The sequence below is a fragment of the Phragmites australis genome, chromosome 9 (genome assembly GCF_958298935.1).
Source record: "Phragmites australis chromosome 9, lpPhrAust1.1, whole genome shotgun sequence".
NCBI lineage: Eukaryota > Viridiplantae > Streptophyta > Magnoliopsida > Poales > Poaceae > Phragmites > Phragmites australis.
In genome coordinates this window covers 23,996,082-24,016,670 of record NC_084929.1, presented here as the reverse complement: position 1 = coordinate 24,016,670, position 20,589 = coordinate 23,996,082, and the positions used below count along the sequence as shown (strand labels likewise).

The 20,589-nt window shown below is 42.6% G+C and overlaps 1 protein-coding gene across 1 annotated transcript; it reads left to right on the top strand.

Annotated features, from left to right (window-relative positions):
• Positions 1-9,799: 9,799 nt before the first annotated feature.
• LOC133928857 (methyl-CpG-binding domain-containing protein 4-like) lies at positions 9,800-13,665 on the top strand. Its single transcript, XM_062375355.1, has 2 exons — positions 9,800-11,272; positions 12,919-13,665. The coding sequence occupies exons 1-2, from the start codon at positions 11,045-11,047 to the stop codon at positions 13,423-13,425; spliced, it is 735 nt and encodes a 244-aa protein (XP_062231339.1). The 5' UTR covers positions 9,800-11,044; the 3' UTR covers positions 13,426-13,665.
• Positions 13,666-20,589: the final 6,924 nt, after the last annotated feature.

Sequence of the window (20,589 nt, the reverse complement as noted above, 5' to 3'; positions counted from 1 at the left end):
AAATCAACCTACACGATCATGAGGAATGTATAGCTCAAAGATGTATACTTCTACAAGACACGGTGTAGCAAAAATGGCCATGTTAGGCAGATCGTGATTTTGATGATTAATGACAATATGAATATATGTTAGTAGGTATCAAGGATGCAATACATCAAGAAGCTACCACAATCAGGACAAAGTTTGGTTGAATTAGAGAAGTCCCAGGAGAATTAACCTCACTGGAAGATCCAGTGTAGAAGAGTTTGCACTCACTAAAGCATTGTGCAGAGAGGTTGATAGCCTCACCATATAGTCCGGTACTCTATGTGTTGAACTCACCGGAGTATTTCTAACAAAGGGGAAAAAGGCTAATGACCTCACTAGATAGTCCGGTGATCTGCACTGGGTAACACCAGGGCATTTCTTACAGAGAAGAATGCGAGTGCAGAAAACTGAAGATCAACCCACTGGAAGGTCCGGTGCTTGGTTTGTGCACACCGGAGTATGGCAGCAGAGCATTTCTTGCAGAGGCGACTGCAATTGCTGAAGAATAAAGTTCAACTCACCAGATAATGCAACGATCACAGAGATAGTTGCATCGGAGCATTTCTAGGGAAAAAGAGAGAAGACTCAACTCACTGGATAGTCCGGTGTGAATAGAATGAACACCAGATGAATGCACCGCAGTATTTTGCATAGAGAGACTGCAAAGGCTCAGATGACTTAAGATAACTCACCGGAAGGTCTAATGATGGATTTGAAGGCACACCAGAGTGTCTGGTGTTCACATAGGCTATTAGTGGAGTTCCAATGGCTAGTTTCCGAGTTTGTACTCACCAGATGATCCAGTGTTACTACTGTTCTCATCGGATCATCCGGTGCTAATAGCTTTTCTGAGCCATTGGAAAAATGGCTAGTTGGCGGGTTTGATGCTATAAATACTACTCCATTCAGTCATTTGATGTGTGGCATGCTGTTAGAGTCTAGATGATGCTCATACACACTTGAGAAGATATCCAAGCTACCAAAGTGCTTAAAGTGATCATCCAAGGTAATTAAGCACAAGATTAGATAGTGTTAGTGCTTATAGGCCTAGAGTAAGTTATAGCTAGGTGTTGTAGCTTGAAGAAGGGATCAAGGAGTGAACCTAGCTTGTACCGAGTGGTATGTCGGTACCTTGGAGTCTTGGTGACTCACCGGCATCTTTGCTTTGGTGGCTTAATCTTGTTGACCCTCCGACTTGGTATGAAGCGGTGACAAGTGACCGGAAGAGAGGCTAGTGGTGAAATCTTACCTTGGTTACTTGGTGGCTTATCATGCTTGATACCTTATCTTGGTGACTTGGTAGCTCAAGAGTTATGATTAGAAAAGACTTGGCAACTGGGAGCATATCTTTTGTGAAGCTCCAATATGGATTAGAGATGACATTTATACTATCGATACCACGGGTTAAAAATATCTTGTGTCGAGTTTATCTCTCTACCTTATTTACATTTTCGTATTTACATACTTGCAATTTACCTTGCTAGAGTAGGTTGCAATCCTCTTGAGCTGTAGAGTAGACATACTAGATAAATCTAGAGCATATTTAGATAGAAATTGATATAGATTTATCTTGTGAAGTTTTTGGAGCTAATTTATTTTAGGTTTCTAAGTGTCCTAATTCACCCTCATCTTAGGACGTCACCGTTCCTTACAATTGGTATCTGAGCCTCGTGCTCTTGATAGGATTAATATCCTAGAGTTGTGACGTCTGGGGTTGGGATGGATACTCATAGTGCTCGACTTTTTGATGGCACAAATTGTCCCTGTTGGAAAATTCTAATATTTTGTTATTTGTAAGCCAATGGTCTAGATGTTTGGAGAGACACTGAGGAAGAGATGAGACCTCGCATTACCAACAAGGAGAGGCAATTAGATGCATTGGCGAAAGTATCCTTTTATCATCTTTAAATGTTGATGCATTTAATCGTATTTATTCTCTCACTAATGCACATGATATTTAGAATAGTCTCATTGAAATACATAAAGGCATAGAAGATGTGCGCAATGAGAAATATCATGTACTTGTTACTAAGCTCAATATCATCAAACAACTACCTCATAAAAATACTAATGACATGTACTCACATTTGAATATTCTTGTCAATGAGATCAATATATTAGGTTTGATGCAAATTGACGATGATCAAGTGGTGAGAAGAATACTTAGAGCCCTTCTTTCAAAGGATAAGTTGATAGTCTCCATCATCTATGACAGCAACGATATCAAGAAGATAACTCTAAGTCAAGTGCTCGGCAAGATCACCGCCCATGAGATGACAATGAACATTGGGGTTGAAGCTTATTCCTTATCCGACGCCAAGAACCTTACTCTCACAAGCAAGCAAGCATCATACCCCCACATAAGGCGAAGATAGAAGGCAAGAGCAAGAGTCAAGCTCAAGCGAAGAAGATGAAGATGAAGATAAGGATGAAGAGAGTAATGAAGATGATGAGAAAAGCATATCAAATGATGAAGAAATGGATTCCGAAGTTGCCAAGCTCATCTCTCAATTGTAGAAGAACATCAAGAAGATCAATGCCAAGATTAATCATCGAATCTCCATGAAAGACTTAGTCAAAACAATTGATCTCATCAAGAAGAGAAAAAGACAAAGAGCAAGAGGGAGACAAGGAGAAGAGCTAAAGTATTTGCAAGCATGAGAAGATAGATGAGTGAAGATAAAGATTCAAGCTCAAGTAATGAGAACTTTACCACCCACTCCTCTAAGAAAAGCTCTTCTTTAAGGTCGTCATCACGCAAGCCTTCATCACACAAGTGCCTTATGACCAAAGGTATAGGAAGTGATGTAAGTGATGAAGAATTCGATGAGGATTCTCCCTCTTATGATGAACTCCTTCCTTTGATTAATAAGCAACAAAGGGCTCTTAAGAAACAATCTAAGGAACTTAAGAAATTCAATGCCCTCAATGACATTCATGCTACCTTTGTTTCTAATTATAAATAATTATTGAGAATATTCAATTTGGTAGACAATGAGTATGATGAGCTTAAGACAAAATTTGAGTGCATTGAATCTCAATCTAAAACCCCTTTGGAGCAATCTATCTCTCTATTTAATTTTAATCCTAAGGTAGATGCTTGCACTTCTTGTGATGATTTAATTGATATATCATGCTCACTCTTTTGCAATAAGATATATGTTGAGAATGTTCGTATAGAACCATCTAATAAACTCATTACGCAATAAAATGATGAGCTGAAGTAAGAAGTTGAAAAGCTCAAGAAGGACTTGGCAATATTAAAGGGCAAAAACCATATCCAACCCCCTCAAGATAACCGTGCAACCATGATGAAGAAGCTTACGTAGGGGTCCACCATAACATGCTTCAAATACCATCAAGAAGGCCATAAGTCCTTCCAATGCAAACAAATCAAGAAGCAAACAAAGGAGAAGAATAAAGCAATAAACCTCTCCAACAAGACCTCCAACTTTTACATCAAGCCCAACTAAAAGATCAAGACTAAGAGCAACCACTATAAGCTTAAGAAGAAGAAGAATAGCAAGGTGGTTGCACATATGGTTGAGAGAAAGGACCGAGGGTGGAACCAACCCATTTGGATGCCTAAGAAAGTCATCACCAACATGAAGGGACCCCAATTGGTTTAGGTTCCAAAGATGACTTAAAGCTCGAGGCGGCTTTTGAGATTTGGAGACTTGGCTTACAAAATGAAAATGAAGGTTCAAGCAAAGAAGCCAAGTGTATAAAATTGAGCGCTTTGATGAAGATCATGATCATTATATACCTAAATTTTCATCCAAAGGTAAAAGAAGTAAATGATAGCTAGACTTTTGTTCATGCATTTCTTTTTGCATCTAGCACATTTGCCTTATCTAGAATTTCATGTGCATATTTTAATTTATTGCAATGCCTAGTTTTCATATAGTAATGCCTAGTTTTCATATAGTAGGTTGCTTATGTTTATCTCTAACCCATGCGCAACCTACATGGTTTATTAGTTGTATTTCCTTTACATAGCACTAGTTTCACAATTGGTATCTTTTACGTGTTATGAACCAATCTATAGGGTACCATTCCTATTATTATTAATAACAAGTGCATATATCTTGTAAGTATTCAACACTTATATGTACATATTTAGGGGAGTATATCATATGGATTGTGATTATGAGACTAACATATGTTGCTAGATGTATCTTTTGTAGTCTCATAGAGAAATCAACACGTCCCCGGAGTTATGCAATGCTTAAATGCTTCAATTGTTATCATTGTCAATTCATTTCTACATTTAAGTTACCTTCTTGCATAATATGACTTAAATTTCCTACCTATACTTATTGTCTAGAAGTACATACATTACTACGTTTTTATAAGTGATATTCACAAGTGGGTCTCATTATTTGTATACACACATAAATGGATAATTAAGGTTACATCATGTGAGTTTCATGAATTAGATCCTTGTCTGTCTTTTTTAATTGATATCAATGCCTCATATCCTTACAATTGGTATATCTTTTCAATTGGTATCATTTTATTAAAGCATGATTTATGAAGTTCTCTCCCATGTGCTCTAACTCTCTTCCTCGAGTTCAATATATGTTTATAGCTCCTTTTGAGATTGTTGATAAATGGGGAGAAGTTTGATGACCAAAGTAAGAAGCTTGATACAAGATGTCTAGGAATATAGAAGTTGACAAGGGAAAGAAGAAGAAGGTACAAGAAGCAACATGAGGTACCTAGGTTGGAAAAGAGGGAGAAGCTTTTGCATGGGTCGATCAAGAGAGATAGTGGCAATGGAGAAAATAGGAGCCACAACAAAGGGGGACCAAAATGGTAATAACATGCATCCAAGCAATATGGCAAGGCTTTGCACTCTTTACGATTGGTATCATTTATTATTTACCACTTACTTTGGTTGTGTTGTCATCATTCACTAAAAGGAAAAAGATTGTAGCGAAAATAGCCTTATTAGGCCATGATTGTGATTTCGATAATTAATGAAAACATGGCCATTGAGACTAACATGTTTATCAAGAATAGATGTTAGTAAGTCTCATGGATGCAATACGTCAAGAAGCTACCACAACCGGGACAAAGTTTGATTGAATTAGAGAAGTCTCAGAAGAATTGACTTCACCAAAAGGTTCGGTGCATAGGAGTTTGCACTCGGCAGAGTATTGTGCACTGAGGCTAATAGCCTCACCGTATAGTCCGATACTCTGTGGGTTGAACTCACCAGAGTATTTCTGACAAAGGGGGAAAAGACTGATGATCTCACCGGTTAGTCCAGTGATCTGCATTGGGTAACACCGGAACATTTCTTGCAGAAAAGAATGTGAGTGCAGAAAACTGAAGATCAACCTACCGGAAGGTCCGGTGTTTACTTTGTGCACACCGGAGTATGGCACCGGAGCATTTCTTGCAAAGACGACTGCAATTGCTGAAGAATGAAGTTCAACTCACCGGATAGTCTGATGATCACAGAGATAGTTGCACTGAAGCATTTCTAGGAAAAAGAAGAGAAGATTCAACTCATCGGATGGTCCGGTGTGTATAGAATGAACACCAGATGAATGCACCATAGCATTTTACACGGAGAGGCTGCAAAGGCTCTAATGGCTCAAGATAACTCACCAGAAGGTCCGGTGATGGATTTGAAGGTACACTGGAGTGCCCAGTGTTCACAGAGGCTATGAGTGGAGTTCCAACGACTAGTTTCTGAGTTTGTACTAATCGGATGATTCGGTGTTTGTACTACCGTTCTCACCAGATCATTTGATGTTAACAGCTTTTCTGGGCCATTGGAAAAATGGCTAGTTGGCGGTTTGAGGCTATAAATACCTCTCCACTTAGTTATTTGACGTGTGGCATGCTGCCGTAGTCTATTGGGAGCTCATACACACTTAAGAAGACATTCAAACCACCAAAATACTTAAAGTGATCATCCAAGACGATTAAGCACAAGATTAGAGAGTGTTTAGTGCTTATAGGCATAGAGTAAGTTGTAGCTAGGTGTTGCAGCTTGAAGAAGGGATCAAGGAGTGAACCTAACTTGTACTGAGTGGTACGTCGGTACCTTGAAGTCTTGCTGACTTGTTGACATCTTGGGCCTTGGTGGCTCAAGCTTGTTGACTATCCGACTTGGTGTGGAGTGGCAGCAAAACACGTGTACAGGGATGCGGAGACCCTTGCCTTGGTGGCTCAAGCTCCGAAGTGGTCACGATGGTAAGTGACCGGAAGAGAGGGCTAGTGGTGAAACCTTGTCTTAGTGGCTTGGTGACTCATCACGCTTGAGACCTTGTCTTGGTGATTTGGTAGCTCAAGAGCCATGACCGGAAGAGACTTGGCAACCGGGAGCATATCCTTTGTGAAGCTCCAATGTGGATTAGGGGTGCATTTATGCCATCGATACCACAGATTAAAAATCCCTTGTGCTGAGTTTATCTCTCTACCTTATTTATATTTTCTCATTACATACTTGTAATTTACCTTGCTAGAGTAGGTTGCAATCCTCTTAAGCAGTAGAGTAGACACACTAGATAACCTAGAGCATATTTAGATAAAATTTGATATAGGTTTATCTTGTGAAGTTTTTGAGCCAATTTGTTTTAGGTTTCTAAGTGTCCTAATTCACCCGCTCTTAGGACGTCACCGTTCCTCATACATGGGCCAAGAATGAATAGTTAAAGGTCGCCCGCATCTACGACACTGCTAGAAAGAGAGCAAGCTTTTAGGCTGGAATTCAGGATGCTGGACTCAAAGCCCTATACCAGGTGTGTGACAACCGTGCCAAGGAACTCCAAGACACATGTTTCTATTACATACCTTCCAGATGCAAGGATGACCCAGAAAAGGGGATTTATTATAGTGGGCACGAGCAGGATCTGAGACTTCAGTGGTAGATTAACTTAACTTTTGCCTTGGACAACATCTTGGATTCTGCCTTGTCCGAGCTAGAGGATATTCACCATCATCTACACCTTGCCAAGGAGATGATCATGGAGCACCAATGCCAACTTCAAGGAGACCTATCGCCATTACCCTCCACATAGAGTAGCAAGAAATTGGGATCCAAACCCCTCTCCGCTACTAGCTCTAGCACCTCAGGATTTGAGAGTGACACAAAAGACACTCTAGATACCCCATTCACTTAGGAGTCTAAGATGTCCCATTAGTCATTCTTAATCGTTTAGTGATCATTTAGATTGATTTGGTGTTCTTTGGATCTTCATAGTTTGTGAGTGTTCGATGTGGTTGCAGAACCGCTTTTGGGCACCTTGTATGCATCGACATCTTTAGGAATTAGGAATAAAAATAAGAATAAGAAAAGTTTTAATAAATCAAGTTTTCACCAACTTAAATCAATGCTTAACATGTGCCTAACTCACAACCCAAAACAAATGGTGAACACTAGGAACAACGCCAAAAAAAATGACAATTGAGCTCTGCCCTCATCCACAATGAACATGGAACAACTCATGGAGATGCAGACTCAGATTCTCCAAGGCCTAGCTCAAACGATGTCCAACATGCAGCAAGTATCCTAGTCCTAGCCCCAACCACAGTCTCAGCACCCTCAAGGACAATCCAACTTGGGAGAATTTATGAGGAAGAAGCCATTGACATTCTCCCACACTACAGAGCTACTCGTAGCTGACGACTGGTTGAAGACCATCGAGAAAAAGTTGTTGACCGCTTAGTGCAACGATCAGGAGAAAGTCTTATACGTTGCGCACCAGCTCACAGACTCTGCATCAGATTGGTGGGATACTTATTGCAGCACCCACAAAGATCTCCAGTCCATAACCTAGGAGGAGTTCATAGAAGCTTTCTATCGACATCATGTGCCTGTAGGAGCCATTGCCTTGATGAACAAAGAGTTTCACAGCCTGAAGTAGGGGACCATGATGGTGAATGATTATGTGAACAAGTTCACCCAACTCTTCACGTACACACTTGAAGATGTGGATACTGGCGAGAAGAAGCAGGAGTGCTTTTTGGATGGACTCATCTACAAGATACAGGTGCAACTAAGCACTCATGACTTTGCGGATTTTCAACACCTATTGAACAAGGCCTTGGTTCTGGATGACAAGCGTTGCCTACTAAAGGACACTCACAAGAGAAAGATGATCACACAAGGACAGTAACCTGGGAGAAACTCTTGACCCCACACTGTGCCCCAGCAAGGTAAACAGTATTATGCCCCTAGTCCGTACAAACCCCATGTGCATGCTCCTCTTCTTGCTTATCAACCACCGCACCCAAATAACATCTCCACCCTAGATAGAAGCAACAACCCCAAGCCACTGGTAGAAAATCGTGCTTCAAGTCTTCAACTGCCAAGAGGAAGGACACTTTGTCAAATAGTGTCCCAAGAGGCATCAAGTCCTGACCTTGGTTCGCTTCAACCTGGACACGCTAGCCAAGACCCCTACACCAGCTCCAGGATGAAACCCATACCAGACCCCTGCACCGGCTAATCGGGCACAATAGAACAACATGAGGGGACGCGTGAACCATGTCACTGTAGAAAAAAGCTCAGAATGCACCATGCGTCACACTTGGTATGTTCCTCATCAACTTCGGACCTACCTCTATCCTGTTTGATTCTTGAGCTTCGCATTCTTTCACTATGTCCAAATATATAGTATGTCAGTAGCCACCCTGAAGCACAAAATGATAGTATACTCACCGGGTGGAGAAATAAGAGCTACCCTTGTATATGCCCTAAGGTAATTCTTAAATTAAGGGGTTAGAATTTTCAGCAAATCTAATAGTCTTAGAATTCGATGGTATAGATGTCATCATTGTAATGGACTGGCTGGCTAATTTCAAAGGAGTAGAGTGTACCCGTTGAGTAGTCACGCTAACCAATGGAGAAGTAGTCAAAATTGAGTTCGCAACAAAAGAGAAGTAGCCTATCAATTAGAATCACCACCCAAGCTCGCCGATGCACCGATGCCTTCCACACCTCTTAGTTGAAGAAAAGCCTACGAGTACCAGAGGAGCAACTGCTATAGAAAGATGATATGAAGACAGAGTTTCCTAAAATGTTCACCAATAAGCTTGAATATCTAAGACGAGATTCATTTTAAGGGTAGATTTTGTAACAACCCAATTTTAAATTTCCAAATTTATTAAGCTTGAATTAATTAACAAGAAACAATAATCAAGAAATGACTAAATTAATTAAAAGTCAATGAATAAATTGAGAGAAATCACCTTAGGCTAAAAATAATGTTAGTAGTTGCCCTGTGCTCTTTATGTTGTGTTTTTGTTTTAAGCCTCTCAGATTAATGGAAAATAATTAAAGAAAGCATAAAAGGAAAAAATCCTAGAAAATATTTTCCTCTGGACCAAAACCTTCCACCACCCCTACGCTCAGCCCACCTCCTCATCCATTCCATTTTGTATGGACTGAGTAATTCTTTTCCCCTCTTTAGTTGTGCTCTGATTCACCTGGGCTGAGATATAGTAGACCATCATCCTCTCCCCTTGCTACATTGAGTGTCTGACCTTCGGCAACTCGGCTCGACTTGACGATTTGATAATTACGCTTGTCGCTACATGCTTTTCTTTGTACCATCGGACTTCGATAAATCCCTATCTAAACTCTAAAATCTTGTTAAAGACTTCACCGATATAAGGAAGAAAAACAGAGCACAACTGGGATGGAAAAAATCAGGTGTTGGATGGGAGAAAACATCCGAGTCAAACTTAGCAAAATTCGAAAAAATTGGAAAATTTCCGCTAGTATGAATAGCAAATTCACGGACTCCAAGTGGAAAACCCTCGCATCCCGAAAACCCCCTTCGGCAGTTCCGTCCCTCGTATCACCCGGACCAGCCACCGCCAACTCCCCTGATCCCCTCACACCCCCTCCATCCCCCTATCCAGCATCGACGCCATCGCTGGTGGCCGCTCCCGGCCACCTCCCCGTCGACATGATCTCCTCGCCGGCGCAGGATTCGCCCCCCTCCGTCGTCTCCCAGGACTGCCCTACCTCACACCGATCGCTGGTACCCTTGTTTGGTTAATCGATCCTTCCCTTAGCTTTGGTCCCCCCCCCCCCCCCCCAAATCTGTTTGGCCCGTTGTTGATGTGGGTGGGTTTTTTGTGTCGGCTACATCATGAGCAGCTTTTGATTAGGTTGGTAGTACTGATTTGGTGGCATCTTGTCGTTTGATTTCGAAAGGTTTTGGTAGATTGTGTGCTCGATATCGTAGTATGCACATTCCTGATGCGAAAAATTATTTATTTTATGTAAAAAAGTGCCGATCTTCAATGGCTGTATAACAAAAATAACTGTTACTTCCAAGCAGTCTTTGTTAGGTGATGGATACACATGAGAAGTCTGGCTTTAATGGGCCTGACATATCTTTTAGGCTGAATTTACATTTGTTACTGCATAAATTGAAGGCATTTGGTTTGCGTTGGTGCATATGGTAGCTGCAAACACCTAAGGCTGTATGCAAGTTATAGGAAGGTTAGGAGCTCAAAATAACAACAAATCAGTTTATGTTATTCTCTGAATTGAGCTTGGAACCAAAGAAAGTATGAACAGAAGCACGAGAAATCTGCCCAATAGCATTTGCTCGTGTTTTCAAATAAGCCAAGTGATATAGAGTCTAAATCACTTTGGGCAATTCGAAGATCCATGTGTCCTTGCCACATAGTTGTCGTGGCATTGTTATGTCGTCGCCATAACGACAATATGGCGGCATGGCGGTGATCTGCTCCTCGCCGGAGTGTATGCATCCGCCATATCGGCATGGCGTCACTGTGGGGCCGATAAGGCGTCCTGTGGTGGGCACCATACCGGTCAATTGAGGGGATGAGAAGGAGGAGGAGAGGTCGGGTGGGTCGCAGACTGAGATGAGACCGCGAGAGCACCTGACCTAGCCTTAGTTGGCAATTGGTGAGTTGCGGGTCACCGCCGCCACCGCCGAGACCGAGCCGTTTGTCACCCTTGCTCAGATTCGTGAGCCGCGGCGCTGCCAGAGCTGTCCGCCTCCACCACTCTGCCTGTATGTCTGTGTCCGCCTGCCCGAGACTGGTCCGCCTGCCTGTGCTCGAGATCTCGCCGCGCGCCGCCCCGTCGCCGTCGCCCCTGCTCAGATCCGTCTACCGCGGCGCCGCCCCTGCTCGGATCCGTCTGCCACTCCTCCTTCACGTGCTCCTCTCCGTCCGCCTGCCCGAGATCTCACCGTGCGCTGCCGTCGCCCTGTCCGCCCCTGCGCAGCCCCTCTTGAGCTCAGTAAGTGGTCTCTCTCTGCCTCTCATAGTCTCTTCTCTCTCTGCCTCTCTTAGTCTCTTCTCTCTCAGTCTCTCTTCTCAACTGGCATTGTTACTTGAACTGTAATAATAAGTATAGCAGGTTAGCAGTAAGTTACTTGAACTCTTCTGTTAGCCTGCTACCACTGCTGGTGCTTGGTGCCAAAGCTTGGCTCTGCTCTGCTCTGTGCTCTCATACATGAATGTTGGCTAAGTGCTAACTGCTACTGCCTACTTTATCTGATCTGAAATAGTATTCTGTGTTCATTAATGCATGATTGCATTACAATTTACAAGTAGGCCACTTTGTCCTTGATTTTACTGGTATGGAATGGAACGTATCCTGTTGACTGGTATGGAATGGAACATATCCTGTTAGTGTTAGCACAGCATGACAGCACTCACAGCAGTATAGCACAACACCAAGTATACCACATATTCTGTTACAATTTACATTGCTATTTTGATTTCCTAATATCCCTAGACTATAACTTTTTGAGCTACATTTACATTGACACTGGCCAATATAATTTCCTATAAAGTTGTGAAGGCGGTGGGTCTCCATGCCTTGCCACGCTGCCGTAACAACTATGCCCTGCCATTGTAGGGATGTTAGCTTTTTTGCAAATTTTAAGATTTCATGATAATATACATTCTTGAACCAAGTTGCATCACAATGTAATGAACTGTAGTGTGTCAAAATAAAAATAGTGGCATTAGTCAGCCAAAGAATGACTTTTGAAGCCATGCTGAAGACAACAGTATAGCAGATCGCTATGGCTAAATAAGATAACAAAAAAAATGGTTGTTTTAGATGCTGCTGAGGACAACATTATAGGATATTGCTATGTTACCATGTTACCAACTGTATCTCGTCTAAAGACAACTGTTGCCATGGAAGATAAATATACTTTTGCAACATATTCATCATTTGTTTAATTATTTCCTTTCTTCCATCTTTATAAATTGGGAATGCACTTTTTGGTTAGACTAGAGGAGTGGCTATGCTGCATGTATGTGTATTTTATATGCTTTGCATACACATTTTCCGCCATCCACCACTCATGTGCAAATGGGAGTAGGGTGAGTGAAATAGATTTTTTAGGGGCTGAGAACAATGGGAAACTCGATAGCTAAAAGTACTTTGTACCATTCTTTAAATTACTGTTGTTTATGAAGCTTTTTTAGTTTGTTTTAGTTTCCTTCAATACGGATTCTGAACAAAATGATGGACAGAACTGGGGAATTCCACCCTCTTTTAAATTGGATTTAGTTTTCTTTTGCTGCAATTACTTCTATGTAACAGAACTTGACTTATGTATAATAGTATGCAAAAGTTGCTATAAACAATATGCAAAGTAGGATGGTCAAGAACAAAAGCCTTTTTATGCACTGTAATGGGAAAAAAATCATTCGTATTATATTGGCAGTTTTCAATTTTGCAATGTGCTTGTTGAAAAGATGGTTCATTATTCTGCTCCACAGAAGATTCATGTCACTAATGTCCCTCGTCCATTTGTTCTTGCTATAATCTAACTTTGATGTTTGATATGTTCACATCAGATACATTTTCTTTTACCTTTCCATCTACGATATAAAAAATAACAAAATAAACCCTTGATTTGGCAGAGAAAACGAGATTCCACCAAGGATTCTGTTGGCTTGTATGCTGTCCAATGCTGTGAATGTTACAAGTGGCGTATGGTTCCAACTAAAGAAGATTTTGAGACAATTCGTGAGAACTTCACTGAGGAACCATGGTTCTGCAGGAGAAGACCAGATTGCTCTTGTGAAGAGCCCGCTGACATTGAGTATGACAACAGCCGCATCTGGGTCATCGACAAGCCCAACATACCAAAGCCTCCACCAGAGACTGAGAGACTAGTGATTATGAGGCGTGATTACTCTAAAATGGATACCTACTATGTCATGCCAAATGGGAAGCGTGCAAGGTGCTCTGGGGATGTGGACAAGTTTCTGGAGGCACATCCAGAGTACAAAGACCGCATATCAGTTTCAAACTTCAGCTTTGCACCACCCAAGGTTGTTGAGGAGACTGTTTCTCACAACACTGCGTGGAAGGCTGCCAAGGCCAAGAAGCAGGACAAGGCAGACGTTTCGAGTGGCCAAAAGTGATTGAAACTCTAAACCGTGCCTGTTCTTTGTTTAGGTGAAAATCAGATCAGGATCACGACGTCTTCCTATCTAGTTTAACTGAAGTTAAGTCTGTTTTATCTCTATCACTTAGCTTGGCGTGATCTGATGCACTTTTGAACCCTTTTGTGTCAATTCCTTAGAAAACCATGAGATGGTTGATAAAATGCTGTCGGTCTGTAACTGCTTCAGTTACATATCCTTAAGTCATGTGCTTCCTAATTACAGCATCTCCCAGTTTTATTTTTCAGTTCACAAGTGGCATGGACTTCTCATTAGCTAGGAGCATGGTAGATAAATGCTGTCCAAGCTAGGGCATTCCTACCAAAATAATTGTGTGCCGTTTGATTTCATCTAGTACGAAACATCAAATATCACAAAAGCTCCATATGACAATTCCCGTCATGCATCAGCTGAATCTAACATGCCCATATCGTGTTGCATGTAGAAGATAATAAGAAACTGACAGATCAGGAGCATTCGGTAACAATGTATGAAGGCTTAGCTGAGTTTGCTGGACCTGATGATAACATGCCATAGAGTGGTCTCGGATACGTCGATGGTGCACTGGTCGCCTTCTCTGACATTGTTGTCCCGGCAGAACTCCTTCCAGCCTGACTGGAGGCACCAGTAGGTGTTGCCCGTCCTGAAGGTCGCCTTCCATGATCTCTTGCTCCCCGATGTTTTCTGTGTGACAGTACAGCTTGTAGGGAGGCCAATTGAAACGCATCTGGCCCGTCCTATCGTCCGCGTTGTGAATTGGAATTTCATGAGGCTTAGCAACAAATCAGGAAGCATTTTGTATGAAGAATTCCCTTGGATGTGCATCGTTACGTTGGAATTGAAAGGGATATAACAGTGCTCACGAAAATTGTATTTCAGTGCACGGGCTGTGATGATCTTCGTGGTCAAATGCACTGGCTTTGGATGTGCCTTCTTTTTATTCACAGCAGTTGGGGAACCATTTTTGCTTCTTCGCTCCTTCAGGATTAGCGCTCTCACTCGCGTGTTTCCTCTTTCGACCGAAAGACGATACTTCAGACTTCAGCTTTTCTGGACAATTGAACAAAAAGGTGCGAAAGAAAACGCGCAATTGTATAAATGATTGGAAATCATCTCCACATATTCAAACTTCTGATAAGTGAAACTGCTTACCTGCTTGTGGTGGATCACCTGGGCTTTTCTCATCAGCGACGTCCCCTGAAAATGCAGTGCCGTAGTGCTCTTTGACAGTGAACACCATGTTCCCTTCGTAAGTGAACACCAGAAGGTGGCCTTCAGAAAGGCCATGAGCCGTCAGAAACTCTGCCCAGACACTCCCAAAGATGTAGGATCCACTGCGTTCGAGCCCGATGCACCAAAACTTGCCGAGGGGGCTGAAGACCATGGCCTCTTGCCTGTCATCGTCTCGCGCCATATGATTTCGCACAAACCGTGGAGGCATTGGTTGCAAGAACATTGAACCAGAACATGTAGTAAGCAAAAACATGAGAAATTGTTAAGGGAGAAGTGTGGTTTTAGCTGACCATCTTCTTGGAGAATTCAGGGAGGAGAATTCCGATGAACTGCGGCCTCGCAACCATGTTCTTGCTGGTCAGATCTGCGCAAGAAATACAAAGTTAGTGCAGGGACTGCAAGATTCTCGAGCCAAAAGTTATGGTCTTGTTAAGGATCATGGCTGCATCAATACCAAATTACTCCCTCCCCTCAAAAATACTCTGTCATTTTGGACATGTCACTTTGACTACTATTTTCTATTATAAAGTTCAATAAAATTACGTTATTGTAAGAGTTCCTTTCAAGATAAATCTACACATACAAATTTTGTGTTTCTAAACTAAGTATTTTAAGTTATTAATAGTCAAAATCTTAGACGTGGCAAATTTAGGCGCGAACCAAATGAGTCCTAATTTCTTCACGTCTCTGAACAGGACACCTCATGGGACTGATCAAAAGAATAAGCTTTTAGAGTATGAACAATGCTAAACGGTTATGGTTAAGTGCTTATAGAAAGATTGTGTTACGTACCTACATAAAAAATTTAATTTCCAATACAAACAAAGACTACATGTGATTAAATAAAGTTAATTATTTTGTTAGTACTAATATAAGAAGTAGTGCTTAAGTAAGCATTTTGCTTTTTTCCTAAGCACATATGCAAGTGCGGGTAAACATTCCTCTAAACACCCATTTGTACGTGCTATTAGGGCACTCACCAAGCACGATGAATCATTCTCTAGCTCGAGTCATGCCTTGCGCCGAAGCTGCCACCAGGGCCGCAAGACAGGCTTCAGTCTCAGCACACAACGCATCAGAAACTGCTTTATCCTGGGCGGACATGAGAGACTCCATATTTCTCCACAGTCAAAGCAATCCAATTTCGTTACTGGTAAGGAGGCTTCTCGTTTTTGCTGTTCTGCCTTTCGTTCACGCTGATCTTCCAGAACGTGATATGCTGGTTTCACTGATAATTGCCCCTTCCGTGTCAAAATGGCATGCTAAAGATCTTCCATCTCGTACCTGACCGGTATCAGGGCCAAGATAAGCTTCACATCTTCCTTCCAGAACACATCTTGTATCAGGGCTCTGTTCCATTCACCCGTCGATGGATCAATGATTTCAGAAACTCTAGTAAGAATGGTTTGCCCTCGTGGCGTGATAGGCCTTCTGGTGACTCCACTCGGGATCCATGGATGCAGCCAAATGTTAATCTGTTCGCCATCGCAAACTCTCCATATTAAGCCATCTTTCAATTCAGGGCATGTATTCCACACACGATGCTTCTCCATGAGTATGAAATGCCTGGTCCTTCTCGTACATTCAGCAGTTGACCAGCATGGTAGTACTTTCGCACGTAAGACTACTGCCCATAATGACCATCATGGTAGTACGGGTCCTTCTCGTACTTGCTAGCATGGCAGGATTCAACAAGTGCAAATCTCTGTGTCCATGCCCCTCCCCCCCCCCCCCCCCTCTTTCTACGACATAGTAATTCCCCTGACAGCCAGTGCATCTTATTCTTATTGTCGTGCTGAGCCCACCAATAGCAGCAAATCATCATGCTGGTTTCATCACAAAACGGTTTTTGTTAGGTCAAAACAGGATATAACATATGCAGGGATCGTTTGCACGATCGCCTTGATCAACACCTCCTTTCCAGTTTTGGATAAAAGTTTATCATTCCACCCTTGTATTCTCTTCCAAACCCTATCCTTCAAATAAGCAAAAGCTTCTGCTCTTGATTTGTCTCCTTCCAAAAGACTACAAGACCACAACTCTTCCCCTCGCAATCTTTAACCACGAAGTTCGTCATCCCAAGATGCCTTTTGAAACCTTGGATCATGTTCTTGTCCTTCATAGGGCCAATTTGGTAGGAATCTAGATTCTTCTAAAAACATTTCAGTTCAAGATTCTCTCTGAAAATATTTCTCTCGTAAATCATAATCACCTTTGAAAACCGTTTGGCTAGTTGTCTGAATTCAGTTTCTTAAAAAAGAGAACGATGGTGCAATTGACCATTTTGCCCTTCTCCTGATTGTCTTTTTTGTTTTTTTAGTGAGTATTTCATGGTTATGAGTAATTCTAACATGTAGAGTGTGTTAATGCATAATCAACAAAATTGGTTTCATAATGTTTGGAGTTATATTATTTTTTTACTATACATTTTAAAGTGTTTCAGTTGATTTAATGATCTATAACATTTCTATTTCGGCCCAGGGGGCCCACCTGGTAGAGAGAGGGGGGGAGAGGATAACGCAAAGAGAGATTGACCAGAGAGGGGGATTAAGCAGATAGAGCAAAGAGAGAGAGATTGAGCTATAGAGAGGGCTCGGTGTGCGGGTGGCAGCTCAAGTGGCAGGGTAGGCGGCTGCTCAAGCAGTGGGGTAGGTGGCTATGCGAGCAGGTGAAAAGATCGAGCGGTGGCACGGGTAGTGGCTAGAGTGGCGGCAATGAGAAGGAAGCGGAGGCTGGCACCATGGGTAGAGGGGCAGGCGCACAAAGGGGTGGCATGCTGAGGTCCAATCGGAGGGGCGAAGCCGGTGTCTATGAGGAGTCAGACGTGGAGGCAAATCAGGAAGGAACATGATGTGAAAAGGGAGAAACACCTCCCAAGCCGTTTCACGCTCACAGTACATACTACTGCAGAAAATATCATCACTGTCGGTTTAAAATTAACATCATTGTCGATTTTTGAACTGACAGTGAATTAGCGGCTTATGAAACGACAGTGATAGTAAGTATCAATCAGTTTAACCCTTAGATCGGCAATGATAGTAAGTATCACTATCACTTTTAGCCTTGAACCGATAGTGATAACCTTACTATCACTGTCGGTTCATAACATGAACCGACCGTGATAAAAACTATTACTGACGATTCAAGGCATGAACCAACAGTGATAATCCTTTCAGATGTGCAAAAATACTCTAACACAAACTCTTCAACATGGGGATCTGTCTTAAGTTTGATGTCAAATATAAGACATAAACCCCATGTCGAAATGTTTGTGGCAGGGTATTTTATACATAAATCTAAAAATAGAAACAGATGTTGTGAAGCTATTGTACCAAGAGATCTTCAGACATTTCACATCAAAGAGCTCCTAGTACAGCAGCCATGCGCCATCTATTATACATCTTGCACGCTAGCCAACTTAAGTTACTATCCGATAGAGTGACAATAGTAAGTCCAAAAAAACTGTAAAAGCATAATCTTTAACACTCAAACTTAGCTTGAAGCGACTTTGCTTTTTGCCATTCCTTTAGACCTATCTATTGCCACAAGCATCTTCACACAACATTCGCGCAGTGGAGATGTGGAGAGAGTAGATGAGGAGACGAGGAAGGCACGTGGCCATGCTTTGGCTCGAGAGATGGCAGGCTCAGTGAACGTATACGAGGTGGCTACCTTCTCAGAGAACGTTGAGAGGAGATGAGGAAACAGTGAGAGGAGACCGTGGGGAGAGGAATGAGGAGACGGGGAAGACGCGCGTTGGCTCGGGAGACTATGGGCACGGCAAACATCGAGCTCGGCGAACAGTGGCTATGGCGAGGAGCTCATGTGAGTGGTGTTGAAGCCGAGCACGAGAGGTAGATGCGGCCGCAGTGATGTTGAATTTGGACTTGAGTTGGAAAGAATTTCAAGAAAGGATTTGAATTTGAGAGACATTCAATTCAAATCCCCACTCAAAAATTCATAAAAACCATAAACCAAATGCGTATGAACCAACTTAAGGAAGAGATTACCTTAAAATAAATTTGGAGCATTTTGGAATACTTAACCAATTAATACCAGTATTAATATTCACACATATACTCCCTTGATTTTATTTGGTTTTAATTTACTATAAAAATTTAAATTTGCACTAGATTTTGCTATTTAATTAATATGCTAAATTCAGGATGTCACATTTACTCTCTAGACGGTAAAGCCCTAAAAGAGAGACTTGACTCTGATACCAATTGAAAGGACAATGATGTCATCTAGAGGAGAGTGAATAGGCGTTTTAACACAACTTCACCCATTTTACTGTTTTGCCTAAACTTGTAGCAAAAATAAACTAACAGATTTTTCACAAGTGAAAAACCTAAATATGCTAGGCTCAACTAGTGCACAATCACCCTAAACAAATGTGAATGTTACAATCCTAAGGTGTGACAAAGATTATCCAAATCTAGCAAGATAACTCTAATATGAAATTCTAAAATTACTGTTCATCAAAAGTTCTGATTTATTGTTCATCGAATGTTCCGATTCCAAAAATCGGAAGTTCTGATCAGTTCAAAATAACATATTTCAGTATCAAGAAATTAACTCTATGCATATACAAATAAGCATACAAACATATATATCAAATTAATGCACAAGAATAAGTAAACACAAGGACAAATAATTTATTACCGAAATTCAGATGTCCACCGATATTGTCGGTGGGTGAACACTGTAAGCGGGGATCCTAAGGGACCCCCTTTGAGATTCGGCCGGGGGGCTGATTCTGGATCTACCTCGTACGTGAATTTAATACGAATATATGAGATTTAGACAGCTAGTGAGAGTAAATGCTTAAGGGATTTAGACAGGTTCGGGCCGCACGGAGCGTAATACCCTACTCTTGTGTGTATGATATGCTATTAATGCTCTGGGAATGCCTTTCTCTAAGTCTTGATTTTTGGTCTTCAAGTGTCGATCTCTCTGAGCTTCTACTCAGCTTGGATTTCTCCGACCTTCAGCTGTGTGCTACAGCTTGTTAGACTTCTGCTCAGCTCCGGAGTGCACCCCCCTTTTATCCTGTCGGGGGAGGCTCGGCGTGCCCAGAACGGGGGCACGAGTTTCCATGAGCTATAAATAGAAAGCAACTATCATGAAGCTGCAGTTTGATGTTACAGGGGGTTGAAAATGCGCCTTCGGCCGGTCCTGTCGCCCATTACGCTCATCTTTAGCAGATGTAGGGGGGCCCACCGGGCAGCCACCGAACTGCCCCGCATGCCCTCTCGGTCAGTGCAGATCTGACATAGCAGGGGGTAGACGATATGCCTCGAGCCCAGCGACGATATCTCCAAGCCGTTTCCCTTATGGGTCCCGCAGTGTGACACGCGATGAGACCCGTCGCATTAAATGTCCTAACGCCTTCCTGTTAGGAGGTGGCAGGGACTGACGTACTCAGTACGACAGGCGTAGGGGGAGTGGTTGGAAGTGACAGGCCATGCTCCCTCTTAAATGCAGCATCAGGCCTCTCACCAATTGACACCTCACCGTTGAGCCCTTGTAGGGTCCACCGACAAGGGGCTTCTCAAGTCCTCAGGGAACTCTGGGTACTTGAGGACCACTGTTCATGGCTCCGAGCACCACTTCCGGAAATGGCTCTTCTCGGGTCCAGCCCGGGCGGCGGCGCGATGGCTGGCGGCCGAGCCGGCCAGCCTTCGGGGCATACTCCAGAGCGGCTGCTGGGACCAGCCCACAACAGCCCGAGGGCCAGAGCCCGACCGGTGACAAGATGGTTGGCGGCCGTACTGGCTAATCCTCGGGAGCAGGTTTCAGGGCGGCCGGTGGGACCAGCTCGCGGCGGTCCAAGGGCTAGAGCCCTCCCCCGAAAAGGAGGAGGGTGGACCCCGGGCCTGAGCCCAGGCCACAGGAACCAGAGTTCTG

What these genes read in the sequence shown, in the direction of transcription:
- LOC133928857 (XM_062375355.1), top strand. Translation starts at nt 11,045, where the DNA reads ATGTCTGTGTCCGCCTGCCCGAGACTGGTCCGCCTGCCTGTGCTCGAG. An exon ending in CGCAGCCCCTCTTGAGCTCA is followed by an intron (nt 11,273 to 12,918) that starts GTAAGTGGTCTC and finishes TTGATTTGGCAG; the next exon opens with AGAAAACGAGATTCCACCAA.